This window comes from Vulpes vulpes, chromosome 8 (assembly GCF_048418805.1).
Source record: "Vulpes vulpes isolate BD-2025 chromosome 8, VulVul3, whole genome shotgun sequence".
NCBI lineage: Eukaryota > Metazoa > Chordata > Mammalia > Carnivora > Canidae > Vulpes > Vulpes vulpes.
In genome coordinates, this window is record NC_132787.1 from 64,049,932 (window position 1) to 64,071,757 (window position 21,826).

Genomic DNA, 21,826 nt, shown 5'->3' on the forward strand with positions numbered 1-21,826 from the left:
AAACTACCTGAGACAAAGGAATAGGCCGCTAGGATGTTGCTGAGCAAAGCCATGTCCACACACTCGGCAATCACCAGCTCCGTGCTATGGCAGAAGGGCAGCCTCGATGTGGCATCCAGAGGAAGCCTCCTGGAAATGCTTCAGCTGGATCAAGGTGGCACCTCCCTCTCTTCTCTTCTGTTTGGGAACACAAAGTGAGTGATGAGAACACATTCTACTTTCCTGAGGCCATGTTCCAGGTAGACTGAACTCAACAACAAAGATCCAGTCTCCTAAATGCCAGCCAGCCTTCCCAGACAGGGGTCTGGATTCTTGTCCCCTTTGTTCTAGTGAGTTTCTTGGCTTTCAAGGAAGCAGCAACTCCTTACATTTCTGCTTTTCCTAGACTTTCTCCTTTCTTTTCCCCATCTCCTCCCCAGTTCCCTTTTAACACTTTCCCCTCACCTTCCCTGGAACTTTTTATTGCATTCTGTCTGGCTCGCCTTGGAGGCACAGCCCATCATCACTTTAGTCACTCACTGTAACTCCAAACGGCAGCCCACTCCTTACCTAGCTCTGCTTTTTCCTTCACTGACGGTCCTGGTGTACTTTGATCATTGCCTCACTGCACAGGTCATCAAATGTGTGTCTTTGGCAAGGGGTCAGAGCTGGCTATCCCAAAACTGCCAAAGTGGTTCCAGTCCTAAAATGCGCACAAGAATTGGGAATTTGAGCCCACTCTCTGTCCCCAGTTCCAAGACTCCACCTGTGACCATGATGGGCCAACCACACATGCACACACACAACTGCCACAGCCTGCCCACCAGCATAACTGTCCCACAAGGGTTCAGAGTAGGGGCTTGGGATCTCAGTATTAAGTGGCTTAGCCTCCGACCAATGGAGCACATCCTCTCCCTATATGCTGCTGCTGCTGTGGCTCAGACCTGGCATTATCATTACCAAGTTCAGTCAGTGAAGCTCTTGCTGAGATGAAAGGAGAAAAAAGTGGCAAAGACCCTGACAACTCCTATGCAATGCTGCGTAAGTTGAGGGCGGGAACTGAGTCACCATGGCTGAAAAGATGTCAGGTTGGGGAAAGCTAAAGAAGCAAAAGACTCCAGTCCTTGGAGAAGAAACAGGTTCCCAGGTGGGTCATGGTCTCAGTAACATGTACCACACAAGAGGGTCTGGGGAGCTGCAATTCTGCAGGTGGAGGGAATGGGTCATAACAGAGAAGACAACTCACTTTCTGGTGGATCCAACAGGGTCAGGGAAAACCAAAGCAAGGGAAAAAAAAGCCCAATCCACAGGTAAGAGAGAAATGACTGCAAGGTCCTTGGAGCAACCAGAGGCCCGAGAGTAGCAGGATGAGGAGCTGGAGCCTCAGGGGATCTGAGAAGGGGCCGGCTACTGCTGAGGGACTCTGCATCTCTGAGCCAGAGCCCTCGGCCTTCTTCAATAGCCATTTGAGTTCTTAAAAGGTCACAACCATATGACACAGATGAAGAGTTGGAACCACCACTCTGAGCTCAGAGACTGTTCTACAGATGTGAGGACTTCAGGACCCAGGAAGAGAGTGAAGTCACTGGAAAATGTCTGAAGGTGTAGTGGCGCAAAGCTACTTCAGATCCATTCCCTCCTGTCTATCCCCACTAATTCTACCATGGCACAAGTCTCACCATTTCATTTCTGAGAGTTTCTGAAGTAGTTTCTTCCTAATCCTTCTGCTAAAACCTTCTTTTGGCTCAGTCTAGCATACAATCTCACCAAGAGGGTCATCTTTATAAAGTACAAATCTAATCACTTCACTCCACAGCCCAACCCTTTAACTAATCCCCATTCAACTTCTTAGCACAATACACAACCACTTCCACAATATCTGACCCTTACCTTCGTAATTCACCTCCTACTTGAGTCTACACCCATACACATATACACAGAACTGTAGCCATGCCTAATGTCCCACATTACCAGCTTATTTTTAGTTCCCCAAACATACCAGGTCCTTTTATCTTTTCATGTATTTGATCACACTTTTCCTTTTGCCTAAAATGCCTCCTCCTCCCCCTATCTGTCTAGCAAATGTTTCCTTTAAAGGAGAATTCTTAAGTCCTACAGCAAACTCAAAATCCCAGTGACTTTTTTTTTTCAGAAATAGAAAAATCCATACTAAGAGTTCATATGGAATCTCAAGGAATTTCAAATACCCAAAAGAATCTTGAAAAAAGAACTAAATTGGAAGTCTCAGACTTTCTGATTTCAAAATTTATTACAAAAATACAATAAGCAAAACAGTGTGGTACGGGCATAAAGACAGTATATGGACAGTAGAATAGAACAGAGAGCTGAGAAATAAACCCTCACCCCTTGTCAAATGATTTTCAACAAGGATGCCAAGACCATTCAATGAGGAAAGAACAGTCTTTTCAACAAATGGTGCTGAGAAAACTGAGTATCCACATGAAAAAGAATGAAGTTGAACCCTTACCTTCTATCATATTAAAATTTTAACTTGAAATAGGTCAGAGACCAAACTGTAAGAGCTAAAATTATAAAACTCTCAGAAGAAAACACAGGAAAAAGGCTTTATGACATTGTATTTGAAAATGATTTCTTAGATATGACACCAAAAACACCAGCAACAAAAGTTAAAATAGATAAATTGGACGATATCAAAATTTAAAACTTCCATGCATCAAAGGACTCAGTCAACAAAGTGAAAAGGCAAGCCATAAAATGGAAGAAAATATTTGCAAATCATATATCTGATTGGGGGTTAATATCCAGATTATATAAAGAGCTCCTAGAAACTCAACAACAACAAAAAAAACCTGATTAAAAAAAACACGCAACAGACCTGAACACACATTACTCCAAAGAGGATACACAAATGATCAATAAGCTCATGAAAAGATGCTCAACATTACTAATCACTAAGGAATTGCAAATCAAAATCACAAATGAGATACCACCTCCTACCCATTAGGATAGCTAGCATTAAAAAAAAAAATGAAGGAAGGAAAGTAGGCAGGGAGAGAGACAGAGACAAGGAAGGAAGGAAAGAAAAGAAAAAGAATGACAAGTGTTGGGGAGGATTTACAGAAATTGGAACCCTTGTATTGTGGGAGAGTAAAATGATGGAGACAGTATGGAAATAGGGTGGCAGTTCCTCAAAAAATGAAAACTAGAATCACCATAAGATCAAGCAATTCTGTGGGTATATACTCAAAAGAATTGAAAGCAAGGACTCAAACAGATATTTGTACACCAATTATTATAAGCATTATTCACAGTAGGCTGAAGGTAGAAGCAATTGAAATATTATCCACAGATGAATGGATAAACAAAATTTTTTAAATAATAAATTAATTTTTTATTGGTGTTCAATTTGCCAACATACAGAATAACACCCAGCGCTCATCCCATCAAGTGCCCCCCTCAGTGCCCGTCACCCATTCACCCCCACCCCCCGCCCTCCTCCCCTTCCACCACCCCTAGTTCGTTTCCCAGAGTTAGGAGTCTTTACGTTCTGTCTCCCTTTCTGATATTTCCCACACATTTCTTCTCCCTTCCCTTATATTCCCTTTCACTATTATTTATATTCTCCAAATGAATGAGACCATATAATGTTTGTCCTTCTCCGATTGACTTATTTCACTCAGCATAATACCCTCCAGTTCCATCCACATCGAAGCAAATGGTGGGTATTTGTCATTTCTAATGGCTGAGGAATATTCCATTGTACACATAAACCACATCTTCTTTATCCATTCATCTTTCGATGGACACCGAGGCTCCCAAAGATACAGATGCAATGAAACGCCGGGACACCTGCACCCTGATGTTTCTAGCAGCAATGTCCACAATAGCCAAACTGTGGAAGGAGCCTCGATAAACAAAATTTGGTGTTTATACACACACACACACACACACACACACACACAAATGGAGTATTACTCATAGCCTTAAAAGGAAGGAATTTGTGATACATGCTACAACATTGATGAACCTTGAGGACATTATAAGTGAAATAATCCAGTCACAAAAGAACTGTAATGAACTGGAATACTCTAGGATATCACATGTATGAAATACCTAGAGTAGTCTTTTTCATAGAGACAGAAAGTAGAGTGAGAGTTGGCGGGGGGAAGGGAGGAATTAGAAGTTATTGTTTAGTGGGTACAGGGTACAAAGTTTCAATTTTGCAAGATTGAAAAGTATTCTGGAAATGGATGGTTGCACAACAATGTAAATGCGCTTAATGCCACTGAACTAGAAGTTTAAAATAGTTAAGCTGATAAATGTGTGTTATGTGTATTTTGGCATAATTTTAAAATAATAAAAAAATGTTATTGAGGTTCAGGAATGAATTCTGAAAGTTGCTCCAATTAGAGGATCTGGCAATCAAGTTTTGGTTTTAAGCTAACAGGAATGGTAGCAGAATTATTTTATACTGAAAATTGAAGTCAATAAAATTATAATTTATTTCACTCTATTAATATAGCTTAATTTTTTTCTTTTTTTTTAAAGATCTTATTTATTTGTTCATGAGAGACACAGAGAGAGAGGCAGAGACACAGGCAGAGGGAGAAGCAGGCTCCATCCCAGGAGTCCGATGTGGGACTCCATCCCGGGTCTCCAGCATCACGCCCTGGGCTGAAGGCGGCGCTAAACTGCTGAGCCACCAGGGCTGCCCAATATAGCTTAATTTTAAGTAAAAGATGTTATTTCACTTATTAAAAAACCAATAGTAAATAATTGTAATTCATATTTAGAGATAAGAGGAAAAGCATATATCACATCAGTAGATGCAAAATTGTGTTTGTGTAATATTCAATAAAAATTCATGATTGAGGGGGGAAAAAAAGAAAGGTCCACTTCAGTGAAGCTCCAATCAGACCCTTTTCTTTGGTTATCAAAGTATCCAGATATTTTTCTAATATTGCACCTATGATTTTGTAATTGGAATGATCGGTTCATAGGTTTTCTCCTAGATTGAAAAGGCATCTGATGTATCTCTTGTCACCTAAAAATCTAGCATGGTGCCTGATGAAAGGAGATTCTCAGTAAATGCTGACTGGCTGAAAAACAGAGTGTTCTGTATAATATTCTAGGCGTAAGTCTCTGAGGGTGTTTCCAAACAGGTCTGAAGGTGAGCTACCTAGAAAACCAGAGGATACCAGGGCTGACTGGCTCTGAGTGGGGTTCCAGGCAGGACACTTTGTCAGGACTATGAAAGGTTCACATACAAGAGGGAAGCTTTACTGTAGCAAAGAAATTCTTCCCGCAGGTCTCCTTACACCCCAGGCACTAATGGGGAGGGTAGCAGGAGCTAGAGGCAAGAGGGATAAAAAAAGACAGGCCAAGGGTTAGGAAAGACAACCTCTGAATGGCCCATCCAAAAGAGCAACCGGGAAGATCCTCCACGGTCCACATGGCACAAGTCAACCTAGAGCAGAGGTCAGTGCATCTTTATCTTTACCGTAAGGGGGCAGAGAGTAACTATTTCAAGCTTCAGGGACCATGTGGTCTGTTTCAACTACTCAACTTTGTCACTGTGGTACAAAAGCTACCAGAGACAATATGTAAATGAACAAGCGTGGCTGAGTTCCATCAGAACTCTATTGGCAAAAATAGGTGGTGGACCCAATTTGAGCCATGGGCCATAGTTTGCAGACCTCTGGTCTAAAGTCTTCCTACTTAATGGAGGTCCAAAGACCAGCAGCAGTGACATCATGCGGGAGTTTGTTGGATCCATATAATCTTGGACAGCACCCAAGATCTTTGGAATCAAATTCCCATTTTATAAAATGCCCAGCAGAGTTTGCAAAGTGCTCTACCTAACCTCTGAGATCCCCTTCATCCTGAGCACTAAGACTCTACAACAGCACAAGCCCAGGAGGCACTTAGTGCCTTCTTCGTAAATCTGACCCAGGGTACAAGGGCAAGCCCTCGCTGGCCCTGCACACAGGCAGTTATAGCTTAATATATAGCTTAATTTTAAGTAAAAGATGTTACTTAACATCTTAGTTACAGCAATTACAGCACACCTTAGAGAGGACACCAAGACAGAGGGCACAACTCGGCCGAGGAGATTCTGCTCAGGACAGCTGCCAATGAGACATGGACTGCAGAAGCTAGAGAAGTGATGAACCCCAGAGCCGAACTCTAAATCCAAACCCTTCTCCCTGACTCTCCCTCAACAGGGATGGAACACCCCAGGTAGCTCCCAACACCTCCCACTGGTGATTTTCTCTATCATTAAAACTTTCCTGCATCTCCTATTGTGGTGGTGAATTTTATGAGTCAATCTGACAAGCCATGGGGTGCCCAGATGAAACATCATTTGTAAGTGTCTCCAGACCAGGTTAGCACTCGAATCCATGGACTCACAAAAGTAGACCACTCTCCCCAATGTGGGTTGGCATCATCCAGTCTGTTCAGGGCCTAACAGAATGAAAGGTGGAGGGAGGAGGCATTTGCCCCCCTTTTTCCTGTCTTACTGCTTGAGGTGAGACATCTCATTTCATCTTATCCAGCCTCAGTTTGGACTTTCACTACTGGCTCCCCTGGTTCTCAGGCCTTCAGACTTGAACTGAATGATACTACAGGCTCTCCTGGGTCTCTAGCTTGCAGTTGAAAGATCCTGAGACTTCTCAGCCTCCATAATCACATATATATCTCCTACTGGTTCTGTTTCTCTGGAGAACCCTGATCAATACACCTACCAATATAATATAAAAGTAAGCAGCATGAAGCATTCATCCACCCCCAAGTACAATTTTGTGCTCTCTTCCTCAAGGAAGTCCCTTACCACTGGTTAGCTCCTAGAATCGGTGACTCTCAACTTCGGGCAGTTTGCCCCCATAGGGGACATCTGGCTGTGTAGAAACATTTTTGGTTGTTGCAATTGCAGTGAGGGATGATACTGGCATCTAGTGGGTAGGAGGGAAGGCTATGCTAAACAGCCTATGGTGCACAGAACAGTCCCTCACAACAAAGAACTATCTGACCCCAAAAGTGAATATATCAAGGCTGAGAGAGACCCTATTCTAAAACAAACATAACCAGAAGTGAATGGGTTCCAGAACACCTCACTTTAATGAAGCCCTCAAGAGAACACATCAACCAATAGCAGTTTTATTAATTCATAACTGGAGAGTCAGCTGGCACAAGAGCTGAATCAGGTCCCCTTCTAGACAAGTGGATCCTGAGGATTATCTTGGCAAGGACAAAATTACAACTACAGAGCTACATATTTTCAAATCCAGGGCTTTCTCCAGATGATAACCGATTGCATTAACTGTATTCTAGGGGAAATTATGTTTAGAGGACACTCTAGGGCCAGTCAACCAGCATCACAGTACACTCTCTTTGAACGTATCTCACCAATTCTTATAAATCTTACTGACAGCTTTCTCTCATCCCTGACTCAAAGCTCTTTTAATTAATTACCAACAAACTGCAATACAATTGAAAAAACACAGCTGCTGGGATGTCTGGGTGGCTCAGTGGTTGAGCGTCTGCCTTTGGCTCAGGACATGATCCTGAAGTTCAGGGATCGAGTCCTGCATTGGGCTCCCCACAGGGAGCCTGCTTCTCCTCCCTCTTCCTATGTCTCTGCCTCTGTCTCTGTGTCTCTCATGAATGAATAAATAAAATCTTAAAAAGAAAAAAGAACATAGCTGCTGTCCATCACTTACGTCTCATAATTTTGTCTCCCTAAACACATGCCGGTTTCTTGATGTAGAAGACAGCCTGTCTATGAGCACCGTCTCTTAGACTGAATGGCTAATTATATGCATTGCATGCTATCTTCACTGGCTTCCATTTTATTTTTTTTTAAAGATTTTATTTACTTATTCATGAGAGACATAGAGAGAGGGGCAGACACAGGCAGAGGGAGAAGCAGGCTCCCCACAGGGAGCTCAATGTGGGGCTCGATCCCAGAACCCTGGGATCATGACCTGAGCCAAAGGCAAATGCTCAACCACTGAGCCAGCCAGGTGCCCCACTGGCTTCCATTTTAGAGGTAACCTCATTCCCAGGGCTGCGGAATCATATTCTCTGGAACCTTGATTCCACTCATTTATATTGAGTATAATCACTGAATGTATAAAATGAAATGTGCCAAGGGATGATAGATTTCATCTTATACTTCAGTAGCAGCGGTGACTAAGCCGTCATGTGTAAGCCGCTGGGCAGATGATTCTCTCATTACCTAGTGTGCAGGGTGGTAAAAACTCATTATCCCCTTAGCTACCTGGGGAGAGACGTGCTGTCAGGGACAGAGGAGTATCTGGCAAAAATAGTTCATCCCTGGTGATGTTGGTGCCAAGCAGTAGAGGTTCTGAAACTTGGTTGGCCTCAGTTGGATTCTCAGGCTCTGAAAGAAAAGAGAAATGGCACCAAAAAAACATCAGAAAGCCATCACATGCTCAAGACATCACATCATGCCATCACATCATCACATCATGCCTTAGACATCACGTCATGAACCTAGCAGAAAAACCCTGGTGATGTTTTCCTGGACCTCTGAAAAGATGGAAGAGCGTCTCCTGAGAGGATAAAACTCACTGCCAGAGTTTAATATGGAATTGGAGCCAGACGGCCAGAGAAACCAAACTCCCAAGTTCATAGCAGAAAGGGAAGCAAGGGGTAAAAGATCAGAGATGCATGCTTCCTCTTCCCTCTTGCAGCCAAAGCCCACAGAACAGCTAGAGTGGGATATGCCCACATGGCCCCGTCATCAGTGAAGTTCTCTGGAACAGGAAGGGAGGAAATTTGGTTCCCAGATAGCAGTGCCCAGATGGGCCATGAAATGAGTCTCATGCAGCACTGTGTAGGCACAAAAAACCTGGAAGTGCTGATATGTGGATTCCTACAGCCAGAAGTCTTAAGGCCTCGAGCTATGTTCAACCCAGCTAGGGAGGCCAGCAGGGGCCTCTGAAAGACTAGATCCCACACAGCCTCTTTATGTTGTGAGCTTCACTGAAAAGCGTGTAGAAGGAATGAAATCTGTCCTAGAGCTCCTGAAGCACTAAAGAAGTCCCCCTGTTCTACACAGACATGTGTGTGTGCATGTGTTGGCATCACTTCCTGCCGACTTCTGCAGCATCTGACTTCTGCTCGTTTATTTACGTCTTATAGATACTTATCCTAGCCACCTCAGCCTCCCATAGAATTTGTGGTACCTTCTATCTCCATTTTCCTGGTGAAGAAATTAAAGGAAGAAGGAAAAGGAAACTGGAAGCACGAGATTGACAGATCTTTAGAGACTCAGGCACCAAAGTGTGGAAATAGATCTTTGAGACCCACTCACCCCTACCCCAAACACTAGTGAAAAACACACATGAACTGACCCCAGTGTGGCCACATGGCATCTGAGATGCAAAGGTTTGGATGGAAAAAGAGCTCCCATACCTCAGGATAGGAAGAGGATACACATGGTCCCAGAGAAATCACCGAGTAGAAAGAAATCTGCTTTTCTCTACAGGACTGATAAACACCAGTGGGTGACATACCTAACATGCTAACATGCCAGCCACTTGGCATAGTTTGCTCCACCAAACTTCCCCTCCAACCTACTGTAGCAAACCATTTTCAGGGACACATCCTGGACCTTACTGTCACCTGGAAAGGCGCCACTTCTGAAATCTGGGCTGCGAGTTCCTTAGGGGCAAGGATTATGTCTTCCTTCTGCAACTTGTTCCCAGGGCCTCCCACAGTTAAGAGTACAGAGCCAGGGATCCCTGGGTGGCGCAGTGGTTTAGCGCCTGTCTTTGGCCCAGGGCGCGATCCTGGAGACCCGGGATCGAATCCCACATCGGGCTCCCGGTGCATGGAGCCTGCTTCTCCCTCTGCCTGTGTCTCTGCCTCTCTCTCTCTCTGTGTGACTATCATAAATAAATTAAAAAAAAAAAAAAAAAAGAGTACAGAGCCAATGTTGAGTGACCGTGGGTGGCTCACTCACACTCAGAAATCTCACTCTCTAACCAGAATCTTCTCTCTTCTACTTCTCTCACCCCTGGAATCAAAGTAACTTCTCTGAGACCTCAGACTTCTTATAAAGAAAATCTTTGGGACCTAGGACCAGGCAAAGAAATCTTAGCCTTAAATCCAAAATCACATTCCAAAACAGAAAATTGATAATTTGGATATCATGAAAATGAAAAACATGTCTTCTGTGTTAAGAGGATGAAAAGAAAAACTATAGTGTGGGGAGAGAGGATATATTTGCAAATCATTTATCTGCCCAATGGAATAGTATCTAGAATATATAAAGAACCTTCAAAAATAGTGACAACACCAAATGTGGACAAGGATGTGGAAAAAATGAATCACTTATACATTGATCATGGGAATGTAAAATGAAACAGACTCTATGGAAAACAATTTGGCAGTTTCTTAAAAAACTGGGTATGAAATTATCATGTAACCCAGCAACTGCGTTGCTCCTGGGCACTGATCTCAAGAGACATGAAGACTTAGTTTCACACAAAACCCACGTAGAGCTTTATATTTACAGCTTTATTTGTAATAGCCCCAAATTGGAAATAATCCAAGTTTCCTTCAGTGGGTGAATGTTTAAACAAACTGTGGTACATCCATGACCAGGAATACTACTCAAAACAACAACAACAAAAAAAGACAGACTTTAACTCATGCAACAACCTGGATGAATCTTCAAAAAAAAAAATATACTGAGTGAAAAAACTCAATCTTGAGAAACCTGGGTGGCTCAGTGATTGAGCATCTGCGTTTGACTCAGGTTGTGATCCCGGGGTCCTGGGATTGAGTCCTGCATCAGACTCCCCGTGGGGAGCCTGCTTCTCCCTCGGCCTGTGTCTCCGCCTCTCTCTCTGTGTCTGTCATGAATAAATAAATAAAGTCTTTAAAAAAAAACCTCAATCAGAAGGTTGCATATTTTTTTTAATTTTTATTTATTTATGATAGAGAGAGAGAGAGAGAGGCAGAGACACAGGCAGAGGGAGAAGCAGGCTCCATGCACCGGGAGCCCAACGTGGGATTCGATCCCGGGTCTCCAGGATCGCGCCCTGGGCCAAAGGCAGGCGCCAAACCGCTGCACCACCCAGGGATCCCAGAAGGTTGTGTATTATATGATTTCATTTGTGCAATATTCTTGAAATGTCAAATTATAGAAATGGGAACAAATTGGTGGTTTCAGGGGTTAAGGAGGGGGTGGTGTCAGAAGGGAAGTGAGTGCAGCTATAAAAGGACAACAGAGGGATCCTGGTGGGATGGGAATGTTCTGCATCTTGACTGTATCAGTGTCAACATCCCGGTTGTGATATTGTACTGCAGTCTTGCAGAATGTTATCATTAGGGAAACTGGTTAAATGGAACATAGGATCTCTTTATTATTTCTTAAAATTGCATATAAATCTGAAATTGTCTCCAGGGTCATTCTGAATCATAATCTTCACATTAAAGTTTAAGACGTACTGATCTCAAAGACTCAACCAGGGGGCACCTGGGTGGTTCAGACAGCTAAGCGTCTGCCTTGGGCTCAGGTCATGATCTTGGGGTCCTGGGATCAAGCCCCGCATGCTCAGCAGGGAGTCTGCTTCTCCCCCTCCCTCTGCTCCTCTCCTCCTCACCCCAGGCTTGTGCTCTCTCGCTCTCTCTCTCTCAAATAAATAAAAGTCTTTTTTAAAAAAATAAAAATAAAAAATAAAAGACTCAACCAGGGCATCGGGGGAAATTCAAAATTCTTTCTTATGAGCAACAGTTGAAGGGAAGAAAATTTCATCCAGGGAAATCTTGGAGAGGGAGATGGTGAGAGGCTTCTTCTAGAATATGAAGGGATTATGCAGGAGAAGTTACATTTGGTGCATGTGGCACCAGTAAACAAAACACAGGCTAATTAGGGGAAAGTGCACAAGCTTCAGGACTGATCAGACCTGAATTTAAACCCAAGCTCCATCACCACCTATCTTGAAGACTGGGCAATTAGTTGACCTCCCTGACCCTCTTTTCCTTTTCATTAAAATGAGGCTGATTCCTACCTGAATCCGTCAATCAGCATCTAAGCAGAGAAAGAGAAACTGCTTCAAATATTTGCAACAAAAGGGTGAATGCAGGGAATGGATTGCAATGATAAAGACAGAAATTCAGGTGGAAGGTAACAAAGAAACTGAGGGATGAAGCCTCACATGATAGACAAGTCAGGAGTTGAAAGAACTTCTCAAATTGACATCTTTTTAAAGATGAAATTAGTTGGAGTACGGTTGTATGGGATGGGGCCACGAGGCAATTGAGAGATCAGCAATGATGGGCAGCAGACAGTTGAAGGGACAAGGGGAGGAGGCAGTGTTACCCAGGGGCCAGGGACACCAGGAAGAATCTGGAGCAGTGGAAATGTGGGCACCACTAGAGGAGATGCTTGAGGAAGAGAGAAAGGGAGAAAATACTCTGGCCTCCTCCTTTCCTCTGCCCTCTAGCCTCCCCCTGGTGCCTCCATTGGCCAAACCCAGCAGGAAGCCAGAGCACCCTGGGGTCTGAGGAAGGCAACCGCTAGGTCAGCCCCTGCTATCCAGGGCAAAACAGGGATCAGAAGACAAATAGGCCCAGATCTGGTGCATTTCTGGGGTGTCTGTGAAGATACAGAGCATGTAAATGCCTGACATATAGTAGGTGCTAAATAAATGATAACTCTAACTTTTATGAGCCAATGTTATATGATAAGCATTTAAAAGCACATTTTCTCATCACTTTATATCTAAATATACATCAACACAAGCTGGGATATCTGGCTTATGCTACATGGACTCTGCCAAGAATGCTTTGTGTGTGTGTGTGTGTGTGTGTGTGTGTTTTTCCAAATGAGCTACATATCTGAGAAATGTGAAAAGCAGCCCTGTCCTAAAGTTTCATTGTATAAAGCAAATGTTGAATTTCCACAGCTGCTAGCTTCAGCCTACCCAGAGGAATAGTTTTAGTGAAATATTAATCTCTGAGAAAGCCACATTGGGGTAAGACTGCACAGTAATTCAAGCAGCATGTGCAAAATTTATTTAGTTTTGGCCAGGAATGGTTTTAATTATGCGAAGTCTTCAGAATGAGAAGAAAGTGACTGAAGATGTTTGACTAAATCAGTCACAGAGGCTTTGGATGCCCCCAGCTCCCTCCCCAGTTTCAGTTTATTTCTGCAGGCTCCAAACCATACACACAAAGGAAGCTCCCATGGAACTGGATGATGGCATTGCCAGAACCCAGATGCAACCAGCAGTAAAAACAACCAAGACAGGAAACATCATCAGTACCAGTAGCGCAGAGACCTCCGTGTAGCATGAAGGCCAGGTGTCCAGCTGTGGGAGGATAACTAGGGTGGAAGAGAGAGAGGGATGAGAATCCAGAAGGAATTTTCAAACCCTGGGAGAGAAGACGCAAGATGCTTTTTCATTGAAGGTCCCAGGAGGGTGTAAGGTGCGGAGTGTGCTCTGCACCTGCTGGACACCTCGCATATCCTGGAAGTCACCTGGTGACATGAGGTGTTGGACTTGAAGTAACACCTGGGAGTGGAGAGAGGGCCAGGACCCAGGTCTAAGGATGATACATGCCCTGAGGACTGGGCTTGGCAGATAGCAGAGTTGAGCCAGTCCTATGGGCCTTAAAAATGGCCACTGATCAGAAGCCACAAAGTGTCCCCTAGGCTGGTGGGACAAAGAAAAAAACCCAGGAAGTTATCTTTAAAGATGAGCATTCAGCCTCTGGGTTCTGTGTATAAATGCCAGGGCCCTGGCACCAGCCTAGAGGCAGGGGTCTCTGTTCCAGGAGGGCCCATGTGAGTAAGAAAGAAGACAGGAATTTGAGGAGATGAGCAAAGGCTGGTTCTGTGAGAAGCTGGAGATGGACACCATAGTTCTCATCATCAGCCCTAAGTCAGCCCATCAGGGGGTCAGTACTTACTGCCTCAAGTCAGATAAGCCTGGGTGCCAAATTGGGGTTGGTCCTAGCCAGGGTGAGTGGCCTGACCTCAAAGGGGAGTCCAGAACACTGAGATTGGACAAAGGGAAATGGGAGTCTCCACTTGGATTTCCAGAGATCTTTCCAGCCCAGCATGTCCTAAATTCATTCTCCCACCCACTCGTTTCCTCTTTTTTCCACAGTGTTCATAATACCCTGAGCCTCTCAGTGACTCAGGTTCAGATTTGGGGGTTATCTTGAGCCCTTCCTCTCCTGTGCCCTGAAAACTCTATCTCATATCCCTTCTGACTCTTCATGCTCTCAGGCACTTGCCTGACTCAGAAATGCCTCCCTTTTCTCCAACCTCCCCTCCCTGCAACATCATATCCTGGTGCCAGGCTGAGCCCTAGGAAACAGTGTTCTTTTTTTTTTTTTTTTTTTTTGGAAACAGTGTTCTAATAATGCCACTCCTCTATCCCAAAATCATCACCTACAGGGTAAAATTCTTTCCAACACAGCCCTGTGCCCAAGCAAATGGAATCACTCCCTTCTTTGTATGCTTCCCAACCGGTTCTACCTCTGGGCTTCACTCTGCTGAATGTACTTCTCCATGTTATTGCATTTGAATCCTACCCATTCTTGAATATTGATGTCACATCACCTCTTGCAAGAACATTCTTTGATCCGCCCCTGCATACATAATCGCTCCCTCTTTCGGAATCCTGTAACCCTGTGTACCAATCTTTTGCATATAGTAAAAGTGTGTGTTTTTCATACTTTACAGTAAGCTATAAGCTCTTTGAAAAGAGGGGCCTTACATATTTTCCTTCATGGAGGAGGCACAGGAAGACCCAGGAACATTGAGTTTGACCAGACTGTAAGACATGTAAAGAAGTTTGGAGGAATACCAGTGGCAAGGAAGGCACACTGTGATCCTGGAGTAATAACTGCAGGTGTGCGGAGTCCTCAGCCCATGTGTGCCCTGACTGAGTGCACCAAATGTAGAGGGAAAGGCCCATGACTGACCTCTGGAGGAAACCAGCCTGCCAGTGTCCACTGGAGAAAGAAGAGACGGACATGGGGACTGTCAGGTGCTGGTCAGACAGCTTCACAACATGTGAACCACACTGGGCATGAAAAGAATTCCAGCCCTGTTGGTCAGCCACACCAACATGTGCTTGAGTAATTCTGACCAAATCCTGTGTGGCTTTGTCTTTAGAATTGCCAGTAGGGCCGGACAGGGTGGGAGACTTGTGGATCCTGGATGAAGGCCATTAAAAAAGGTGACCCACTTGCCATCTCATTGCTCAAGCAGAGACTTCGATCCACCACCAGAGGGGTTCCCCCAAGTCTAGTCTATCTGAGGCATCTACAAATGTGGGGACTCACAGAAATAATACCCCAAGGAGGAGCACACAAATGGGAACAAGAAGCTTTCCTAGTCATCTGACTGTGGTCTCTTTGGGCCTCCAGGCCCCAAGCTAACTTCTCAGTCCACTACTATTATTAAAACCAGAGCACTCAGTCATAAGGGTGGAGCTAAAACCCTGACAGCAGGGATTCTGGAAGTCCCGTTTAGTCCCTCAGGGAGGGGCAGGAAAGAGAAATGCGAGGTAAGGGGTGTGCCAGCCTTCCTTGGCAGGAATCCGTGTCAATCCTGGGGAGGCAGGCAGCTTCCACCCGAGACCTTCCTGATGGCTCTTCGCCAGGGGGAGCTAGTCCCACAGCCACACGCAACCTGCTCCGTCGGAGCCAAGTCAAGTCAACACAGACAAATGGTGAGCATCTGGAAGGTGAAAACCCCTGAGCTGGGCAGACATCTACCCAATTCTAACGAGGGGCTTCCCAAGCCAGCTCTGCAGCTTCCCTGAAACCACAACTGTCTTACACTTTACTCCAATACACTAGAGCTCAACCTGTTTCAGAGGTTCTACAAATGTTTGACTCAAATTATGTTTTTAAAAAATGTTTTTTAAACCACAAGCAGAGAGAGTCAAGCATGTGACATGCCAAATGTGAATGACCTGTAGACCCCACGAGCCACAGGTTAATATGCCCACTTCAGAATAAAGGTTCTCCTGCCAAAACCGTGCATATGTTTGAACACATGAAATGAATTAGGAAAGCCACAGTTCCAAAAATGTCTTTTAACAATTCAGACCCAAGCAAGGCTTCTCGTGCTGTAAAATCATACGTGCAAGAATGCTACCACCACTCCGGTTCACGTGTGCCATACTCCATGAAATACCAGGCAAGCCTCAGGGATATCCATGGGGTGCATGCTCCCATAAAGATATAATAGTAAACCGTGCAATAATGAGGGACCACACACAACATGCTGCACCGGGTATCACTGGTAGCTTTAGTGCTTGTTTTATTCTTAGAGTGCTTGGCAGGTTTCTAAAATTCCAACTCAGCAATGTGGGGCCATGCTGTGACCATTCCTCCTATAGCTGATAAAGTGAAAGTGATAACTAAGTTTGGGCTCAACATGCCAAATTAATCTTTTTCTCTTTCTTTGTTTCTCTCTCTCTCTCTCTCTCTCTCTCTCTCTCTCTCTGGCTGTGTTAAAGGTTTTAAGTGATACTAGAGAGAAACAGGCATTGAAGTTTCTGAAAATAATTTTAATAACATAATTTACAATTCATAATGACACAGTATGTTTGGGGGAAATATTTTCTGTCAAACAAAGATAGAAACTGGTTGAAGAACTTGTTTATCTATTCCTTTCAATTCATCCTTTATAATGAAGGAATGCAAACAGTTGTCAAGAGTGTTAGTGAGTCAACATTAAAACCAATTTTTCCTATATTCCTCTTTCAAGGTTTGGGTCATTTTAATCAGAATAACCTGAATCTGCAAGGTATCCTGTTGGCTTTTAAAAAAAAATATTTTATTTATTTCTTCATGAGAGAAACAGAGAAAGGCAGAGACACAGGCAGAGGGAGAAGAAGGCTCCCTGCAGGGAGCCTGATGCAGGACTCAAATCCAAGACCCCAGGATCATGACCTGAGCCAAAAGCAGACCACTAAACTCAACCACTGAGCCACCCTGGCGCCCCTGCAAGGTACCCTGTTTAAAAGTGTTATCACTTCCAGTGGCCGTCAGGCCCAATTTTCTCAAGGCCGTACAGCTAGTACAAAATACAGGGATGCATCAATAGCAAGGATGCTCTGAGGCTGCAACCATCATCCCAAACCCTCCATTTCAAGTTTTCATGTTCATTCACCATAACAGTCTCATTGTTTCTGTAAATTAACTGCACTTATAAGCTAGAATTATCACATAAAATAACATATACCGCAAACTATTGGCTTTTTTCTGTTTCACTCATTGACATGCCATGTAAGATTTCATTTAAAGAGTTTTAATGCTAAAAAAATTTTTTAAACCACTGTGCCTTTCCATACATAGGAGAAACCCAATACATTCAGTAGAAAAGGGTTAAAGAAACATCTTCTTGATTGGAAGGGCAGAAACTAGATGAGAGTTGGTGTGCTTCCTCAGTGCCTCAGGTACAAATGTGGAGCTCAAAAAAAATAGTTGAATTAATCAATGTAGCAGAAACGGTGCGTCCCTGGCTCCTAATATTGGGAGAGGGAGACATTTTGGAAATAGAGACACAGAAAAGGCCATGGAGGCAGTTTTGCTTGTCTTAGCAGAACCATCTTCCTACAGGCAAGGAAACTGGCCTTTCTTTGTGGGAAGCCAAGCAGACCAGAGTGATGACAGTGAATGGGTAGCCACCTATGGACACTGACCATAGGGCCAGCAGAGCTGAGGTGTCCACACAAGGGAAAGAATGTCAGGAGCAGTGGAGGTCTCCAGACTTGTGGTAGAAGAGAAATGGTGGCCAGATATATGACTTGGGGGTGGTGGGTCAGGGAGTCCAAAGGAAAAGTGCACCTGGAAGTGAGCAGAAGCAAAGCACAGACTAGAAATCATCTATTCATCCACTCACTCATTCATTGATTAAGCAACAAGCATGGTACCAGAAGCTGGGGTAACAGAGATAAACATGCCTCATTCAGTGTCACTCTGGGGGAAGGGAGTATTGTTCCCAAAGGGGAGTACAGGGAGCAAAGAGAGGATGGGGGTCATGGAGAAGAGGCAGCCCCAGACGTGAGTCTCAAAGAAGAAACAGGAATTAATCAAGTGGATAATAGCTGATGATGAGTACATCCCAACAGAGACAGCATTCATGTAGAAAAACGAGATTTGGAATGGAAATCTATATAGCTGGGGAACAGGAGGTGTGTCAAAAGAAATGGAGAACAAAGTGAAAGGAAAGAAACAGCAAGAGATGATGCTATTGAAGGTCCTGGTGTGCTCTGCTAGGGAGCTTGGACTCTTTCCTGTCAGCACCAGGGAGCCAAAGAAGATGCTATGCTGAGGACAGCAGAGTATTCAGAATCTGAATGCACACTTCCCTTTGCAATTGTTTCACTCCATTTGCTTGGGTGGCCTCTCACAAGAACTCCCTGAGAACAGAAACTGTCCTTGTTTCACCTTTTTTCATCTTTACATTCTCAGAGCCTAGTGTCATGCCTGGAATACAACAGGAGCTCAACATTTACCTTATATGAACCAGTACATGAATGAGCAGAGGGCAAAGTAGGGAAAGGAGAGCCTAGGAGGACAAATGCAGTTGAGTATGGCCTGCAGAGCACCGCCAAGTGCAGAGGCTGAGAAGTCAGGACAAGAAACCATCTGAAATGTGATAAATGAGTAACTAGACACAGCAGCACATAGGGAAAGCAGACAGAAAAGATGACCACAGGTGAAAATACCCTGAAGCAGGATCGGTCACCTTGGCCTTAGGAAGTAGTGCTGAACTCCTGGGCTGTGGTATGGGTTGAATTGTGTATGTACCGTGCCATTTATTGGTGGGATATCATTTCTAAGGAAGGATTGCCTTTGGAGAAGGGTTAAGGGGCAATCGTAGGGGGCTTCATAAGGGAAGAAATATCAAAGAATAGGTAGAAATTTTCTATATGGAAAGGGGATAAAGGTGTTGTGAGTGAAGGGAGCCTGGAGATGATGCGGGGCAGGAGGTGGGGGGCAGTAGTGAAGGTGAGCCAGGAAAACAGGAAAGGGCCAGCTCACACAACACAGACTTTCTCTTGGAGGCAGTTCACTGGAGGGAATGGTGAATTACCGAGGGGAGTGTTCCAAAACAAGTTACTGAGGGTCCATACCGAGGGTCCAGTAAAAATTTTCTGTAAAAGACCAGGGCATAAATATTTTAAGCTTTGCAGGTCATCTAAACTACAGGTGCTACAACTACTCAGCTCTGCCAGCATAGTGCAAAAGCAGCCATAGACAGGACATAAACAAGTGAGCATAGCTCCATTCCAACAAAACTTTATATATAAAAACAGCAGTGGGCTGGATTTGCCTGTGAGCTGTAGTCTACCAATCCCTGCCCTGGAATGATAATTCCGGAATTATCACTCCAGGTGGCTCACTGGAGGTTGGACTGGAGGATGTGGAGAGAATGGAGGTAGGGAGGCCAGTAAGGAGCCATTGCTTTAATTCAAGGGAATTAAATGAAAGATCCTGGTGAATCTTGGTTCCAGGTGACATGCTCCAAGGTAAAAGTGACAGGACTGCATGACCAATTTGATGGGAACATGCCTCATTGTTTCTTTAATGCTCAGTGGACTAGGAAAAAAAAAAACCCTAGAGTTCTGTGTGTGTGACTCAGAATCATGCGCATGTCCTACAAGGTCACCTGCTGGTCAGAAGGCACCATGCTAGGTGCATTACATAGATTATCTCATTGTCTTAAGCATAATTCTTAAGAATATTAAGTTGCATTTCCTATTTTGCAAACTGAAGTTTAGAAATACTAAGTTGTTTGCCTGAGTTACATAGCTGGTACGTGGTGGAGCTGAGATTGAACCCGGGTCTAGTGTCATAGCCTATGCCATTCCTAAATGTTGTCATCTCCCCTCCTTGCAGGGTGTGGCATGAAGCCCTACTACCTAAGCCTCCCTTCTTTCTGTCCCTGTGAAGACCCATTCTGCCATTTAAACTTCTCAATTAGCCTCTGGCACGGCAAGGACCAGACGTGTGTTTCAGCTGCAGAAACTGGTAGGTGTGAGCTTATTCTTCTGTGTTTGACAGAGGACGGGCAGCAAAACTCAAACCCAGACTTACGACTTACAGCTCTAACCTGATGATTTGTGCACATTACCATATGGAGAAGACAGTGTGGCATTAGCTTATGGATTAGGAAATCCGTGAATTTAAGTGCCTAGATTAGAATATTGTCTGATTCACCTCCTGACACAAATACCCAGGAGATGTTTGTCAGATTGAGGTGACAGTATCAGCTAATGGAAAACCTATAGGTTTAAACCCTAGAGGTCAAAAATAAATAAATAAATAAATAAATAAATAAATATAAAAAAATAAAAAATAAACCTTAGAGGTCAAGGTTAGCCTCTGAAAGGACAAATCTGACAAGGTGTAGTCAAAGAGATCAATTCAGTTACCATCTCCATCAGATTGTCTAGAAACCCTACTGATCATTAATTTAATAATGGTACAGATTCAGCTAGAGACAGTCTCTGCGTTGAATATTTTAAATAGGGCTTTGGAGACAGAGAATGGAGATATCCAAGAACAACTGAATTATCTCGTGGGCACAGCAATTCTTTAGTGAGACCTAGTGACCAGAATTGGGTCACATGTTAAGTGGAATGACAAAGAGACCACCGTAACTGATGTGCATCAATCGCATGACCCACACCAAGCTTGACTTCTCAGTGAATGATTCAACCCAAAGTGGGGCTCCTGCAGCAAGGAGGAGGGGGAATGCCTTTTGGGGGAGATAAACACTGGAGTCTGCCACAAATGTTGATATGCTTTGACCACCAGCCTCTATTGCTTTGCTAGGGCTGCCATTACCAAGTACTGTACACACTGAATGGCTTAAAACAACAGGTATTTATTGTCTCACAGTTCTGGAGTTCAGAAAAGGTATCAGCAGGGCCATGTTCCTTCTAGAGCATCCAACCTTCTGGGCCATAGGAGTACCTGAAGGATCAGAGAGGCAGTATCCAGCATGTTCAGAAAGTAACAGCGTCGATGCCTTAGGTTCTTTCATTTGTATTTGACTTTTTAGTGAAATCATATTTTTTCATTTGTCCAATCATTTGCTTATTCAACAAACACCCTCATGCTAAACTGTCTTCTCTCTCTCCCTGCTGAAGCACCCTGTTCTTTCCCAGTACAGAATTTACCAAAGTTTGTAATCATGCATTTCTTTGTGTTTCTATCTCTTGAATGTCTGTCCCCTAACAACTATGAGCTCTGAGAAGGTAGCAACTAAGACTGTTGGATTCACCACCACATTACCATCAATGTAGCCTGGAGCCAGGGACATGGTAGTTGTTCAGTTTGTTGAATGAGCAAATGATTGTACAAATAAAAAAACAATGATTTCACTAATAAGTCACAAACAAATGAAGGAACCTAAGGCATCGAGGTTGCTACTTTCTGAACATGCTGGATACTGCCTCTCAGATCCTTCAGGTACTCCCATGGCCGAGAAGGTTGGATGGGCTAAAGCACCACTGATAGCTCTGTGGATATTTGGAGCGTGTATACAAACCCTCATTCTTGGAATCAGTGTGGAACATGTACATGGCCTCCTCCTATATCAGTAAATTCAGATTCTGTGGAATTGGAATAAAGCCATATGCAGGATTATATCATTGAGTCCACGTTTGCACTGAACTATATAGTATCCTCACTGTACCGTCCTGAAGAAGGACCTCCTCTATTCCTTGTCTATTGAGGAAAGATGGGCAAGATTCCTGCAGCTTTTTCCCTCTTTCTTTAGGGAGAGTGCCCTGTCTGTCCAACACAGCCATCCAGGCAAAGGGTAAGGGACCTGGGTGGAACAGGG

At 44.0% G+C, this 21,826-nt stretch overlaps 1 protein-coding gene across 4 annotated transcripts in view; it reads right to left on the reverse strand.

Annotated features, from left to right (window-relative positions):
* EVA1A (eva-1 homolog A, regulator of programmed cell death) overlaps positions 1–21,826 on the reverse strand; it is a 49,079-nt gene that overhangs the window by 16,452 nt on the left and 10,801 nt on the right. The window contains exons 2-4 of one of the 4 annotated variants that reach the window (XM_072767026.1): positions 8,243–8,365; positions 550–682; positions 8–177 (exon numbers count right to left, since the gene is read on the reverse strand). In XM_072767026.1, coding sequence (XP_072623127.1) covers positions 8–53 — 46 coding nt within the window. In that variant the 5' untranslated portion in view covers positions 54–177; positions 550–682; positions 8,243–8,365. Of the gene's footprint in view, positions 1–7; positions 178–444; positions 683–8,242; positions 8,366–21,826 lie in introns of those variants that run through there. The other 3 variants (XM_072767028.1, XM_072767027.1, XM_072767025.1) reach the window with 3 other exon arrangements.